Source organism: Trichechus manatus, unplaced genomic scaffold (genome assembly GCF_000243295.1).
Source record: "Trichechus manatus latirostris isolate Lorelei unplaced genomic scaffold, TriManLat1.0 scaffold00030, whole genome shotgun sequence".
Classification (NCBI taxonomy): Eukaryota; Metazoa; Chordata; class Mammalia; order Sirenia; family Trichechidae; genus Trichechus; species Trichechus manatus.
Window position 1 is genome coordinate 13350118 of NW_004443966.1, and position 3792 is coordinate 13353909.

The following is a 3792-nucleotide window of genomic DNA, read 5'->3' on the forward strand; positions in this document are numbered from 1 at the left end:
GATCCCCGACTCCCGCCCGCCGCGCACCTCCGCTCGCCTGGCTCCAGCCGCCGCCGCACGGTGAGTACCCGCGTGCGGCCGCTCGCCGCCCCCAGAGCCGGGCCCCGGCGCCTGTTTCTTGTTTAGTTCTGATGTGAGTTCTTGTGGCTGTTGTTTTTATTTTTCTACCTAACGGGTCTACAGCCTGGCTTGTGCCGTTGCCCGCTGCGCGCCTCGTCGCCCACCCCGAGCTCACCCCTTAAGCCCCGGAGCGGACCAGGGTTCTCCGAGCCGGCCCTGGCTGCGGCTCCTTATCGCTGCGTACGGCCCCTCTTCCAGGCTTTCCGCTCTGGCCCCCGAAATTCTCTTCCTTTCCCAGGGCCCGTCTTCTCCTGACACCGGGGCCCAAAGGCCCCTCGCCTCTCTCAGGAAAACCGCGCAAGGACTCAGGGCCCTCGGCTTAGGTAGGACGCATTCGGCTCGGGGCGCTCTCTTCACTGCATGCGGGCCGGGCACACTCGCCGATTTCGGGAAACCGGGAAGCCATTGTCATTTCCCAGAGCCGCGAGCTCCGGGCCACCTCCTGAGCCCGCTTGAGAGTCCCCCAGAGGGGCGCGGGGCTTCCCTCGCTGACCTTTCAGCCGGAGAGTTAGGACAGTGGCTTTGCCTTCTAAAATGCTACAAGGGACTTCAACGCGAAAGGAGGGTCAACTTGTTTCAATTCGATCCGCAGAGATAAAAATGAACAGGCAGATAACAGATTAATAGCTTGATAGTTGAAGAAGGTATGAAGACAGATGGGAGAAAGAGGAGCGAGCTGGAAGAGACAGACAGCTCAGGGGCAGATAAGATCGACAGATGACAGGCACCTAGACAAACAGGGAGGGAGGCAGGCAGAAGACCCAGTCTCCTCGCTGAAGGCTTTGGACCGAGCATCGCCTGTCTGGCTGGAGCTGCCCTCTGGAAATGGCTTTGCCTTTCTGGCCGAGTTTAGGCGATGAGGCCCCCAGAGTTAGGCTGCTCGGGCTGCAGCAGCGCCTGGTCCGAGGGCCGAGTCAGAGCCTTACGTGTCTGAGGACACGTGGCTGGGCCGGGAGACCTATAGGTCCCCAAGCTTCAGGCCCTAGTCCCCTCCCCCACTTTGCGGCTGCCGCCCTTCCTCGGCCAGAGAGCAAAGCGCGGGACCAGCAGCAACTTTGTGCCTGGAGATTTGCAGCAGCTTTGGAGAGCAGCCGAGATCCTCAGCCCTTGTGAGCTGGGACAGCCAGGCGTGGAGTGGAGATTCCCCCAAAACAGGAAGCCCAGAGACCTGGGAGTCTGCACTTGGCCTGAGCAGGAAGGGCATATATGAAGGAGAACACTCAGGACTGGACCCTTGGAAGTGAAGGAGAAGCGGCTCCCGAGAAACTTCCTTGAGAACCTCTTTGTCCCACGCGCTAATCCCAATGGAAACCAGCTTTGATCTGGAACGTGGCTGAAAACGTGGCTAGGAACTGCGTGAGCCTGGTCCCACTGATGGCTAGAGGGGGAAAACGGTTTCTATTCCCAGCCGTAATCTTTCTGCTCAACGAAAGCGGGGCGCCGGGCGTGGGAAGAGAAGCTCGGGTTTGTAGAAAGCGGAGCTGTTGTCCCGGCGAGCGGATTCGGCACCGAGCTGGATGCGGTGGGGGCCGCTCTGGGGCTGGGCGCGCACAGCCAGTTCTGTAAGGGTCGGGTTCAGCACCTCGAACAGCAGTCGGCTCCTACTTCCCTCTCCCCACCACCTCGGGTCCCTCCCCTCATCCCCCCCACCCCCTCGCCCGCTGCCCGCTGTCTGGAGATGGGAGATGGGCAGTGACCGCCCCTCCCCCGCCTCCCAACCCCTCCCCGCGCTGGCCCCGGCCCGCCCGCGTGCATGCGCGACTGAGCAGAGGGGCGGCAGGTCCCCGAAGTCCAAGCTTCAGGACCCCGGCCGGCAGGGTGGGCTGCGAGGTTGACCGAAGAAGACGCACGGATCTGGGCCCCGGGAAGCCTGGATTCGGCAATGGCTTTGCTGTGTGGCCTTGGGCAAGTCACTCTCGGTCTCTGGGCCCCACTTCCTCCCCAATCTGTAAACGAGATTGGCTTCCTAACAGCTTGGGCCTCCCTGGAGTCTCCATTACTCCTTCTCCTTCCCCAAACCCCGGGGGCTTCTGTTCCGGCGCCAGCACGTGTCTGAATAACAAAAGGCGCCCATCCAGGGGGGCGAATGAGCTTGGATTCCCCATCGCCAAGTTTCCCCGCGAGCCCGACTCTGCGCGCCCCGCTGGGCGGGCCCGAGCGGCGGCGGTAACGGCGGCGGCGCTGAAAATGGCTCATCTGCTCTCTGCTTTCTCTGTTTCGCAGGAGCGGCGGCATGGAGGCTCTCACCACTCAGCTGGGGCCGGGGCGCGAGGGCAGCTCCTCGCCCAACTCCAAGCAGGAGCTGCAGCCCTACTCGGGTTCCAGCGCTCTCAAACCCAACCAGGTGGGCGAGACGTCGCTGTACGGGGTGCCTATCGTGTCGCTGGTCATCGACGGCCAGGAGCGCCTGTGCCTGGCGCAGATCTCCAACACTCTCCTCAAGAACTACAGCTACAATGAGATCCACAACCGCCGCGTGGCCCTGGGCATCACGTGCGTGCAGTGCACGCCGGTGCAGCTGGAGATTCTGCGTCGGGCCGGGGCCATGCCCATCTCGTCCCGCCGCTGCGGCATGATCACCAAGCGAGAGGCCGAACGCCTGTGCAAGTCGTTCCTGGGCGAGCACAAACCGCCCAAGCTGCCCGAGAACTTCGCCTTCGATGTGGTGCACGAGTGCGCGTGGGGCTCGCGCGGCAGCTTCATCCCCGCGCGTTACAACAGCTCTCGTGCCAAGTGCATCAAGTGCGGCTACTGCAGCATGTACTTCTCACCCAACAAGTTCATCTTCCACTCGCATCGCACACCCGACGCCAAGTACACTCAGCCCGACGCCGCCAACTTCAACTCGTGGCGCCGTCACCTCAAACTCAGTGACAAATCGGCCACAGACGAGCTGAGCCACGCGTGGGAGGACGTCAAGGCCATGTTCAATGGCGGCACGCGCAAGCGGACATTCTCGCTGCAAGGAGGCGGCGGGGGCGGCGGTGCTAATGGCGGGTCGGGTGGGCAGGGGAAGGGTGGTGCTGGCAGTGGTGGCGCGGGTGGCCCCGGGTGCGGCGCAGAGATGGCCCCAGGCCCGCCACCCCATAAGAGCCTGCGCTGTGGCGAAGATGAGGCGGCCGGGCCTCCGGGGCCGCCTCCTCCCCACCCGCAGCGCGGCCTTGGCCTAGCGGCTGGAGCCGGCGGCCCCGCGGGCCCTGGAGGGCCTGGTGGTGGCGCCGGGGTACGTAGCTACCCCGTGATCCCGGTGCCGAGCAAAAGCTTTGGCCTCCTGCAGAAGCTGCCCCCGCCGCTTTTTCCTCATCCCTACGGTTTCTCCACGGCCTTCGGCCTCTGCCCTAAGAAGGACGACGCGGTGCTGGGTGCGGGCGAGCCTAAGGGCGGCCCAGGCACCGGGAGCGGCGGGGTTGCTGGCACTGGCGGGGGCGCAGGGGGTCCAGGAGCTGGCCACTTGCCCCCGGGGGCCGGGGCAGGCGCTGGCGGCGGCGCCATGTTCTGGGGACACCAGCCCTCTGGGGCAGCCAAGGACGCAGCGGCCGTGGCCGCCGCAGCGGCCGCCGCCACTGTGTACCCGACGTTTCCCATGTTCTGGCCGGCGGCAGGCAGCCTCCCGGTGCCGCCCTACCCTGCCGCGCAGAGCCAGGCTAAGGCAGTGGCGGCCGCCGTGGCGGC

General features: G+C 65.0%; 1 protein-coding gene across 1 annotated transcript in view; it reads left to right on the forward strand.

Annotated features, from left to right (window-relative positions):
- Positions 1 to 1326: 1326 nt before the first annotated feature.
- The window catches only part of SKOR1 (SKI family transcriptional corepressor 1), an 8900-nt gene continuing 6434 nt past the window's right edge, over positions 1327 to 3792 (forward strand). The window contains 4 exon segments of the mRNA XM_012555032.1: positions 1327 to 1340; positions 1342 to 1452; positions 2344 to 3034; positions 3275 to 3790. Coding sequence (XP_012410486.1) covers positions 1327 to 1340; positions 1342 to 1452; positions 2344 to 3034; positions 3275 to 3790 — 1332 coding nt within the window.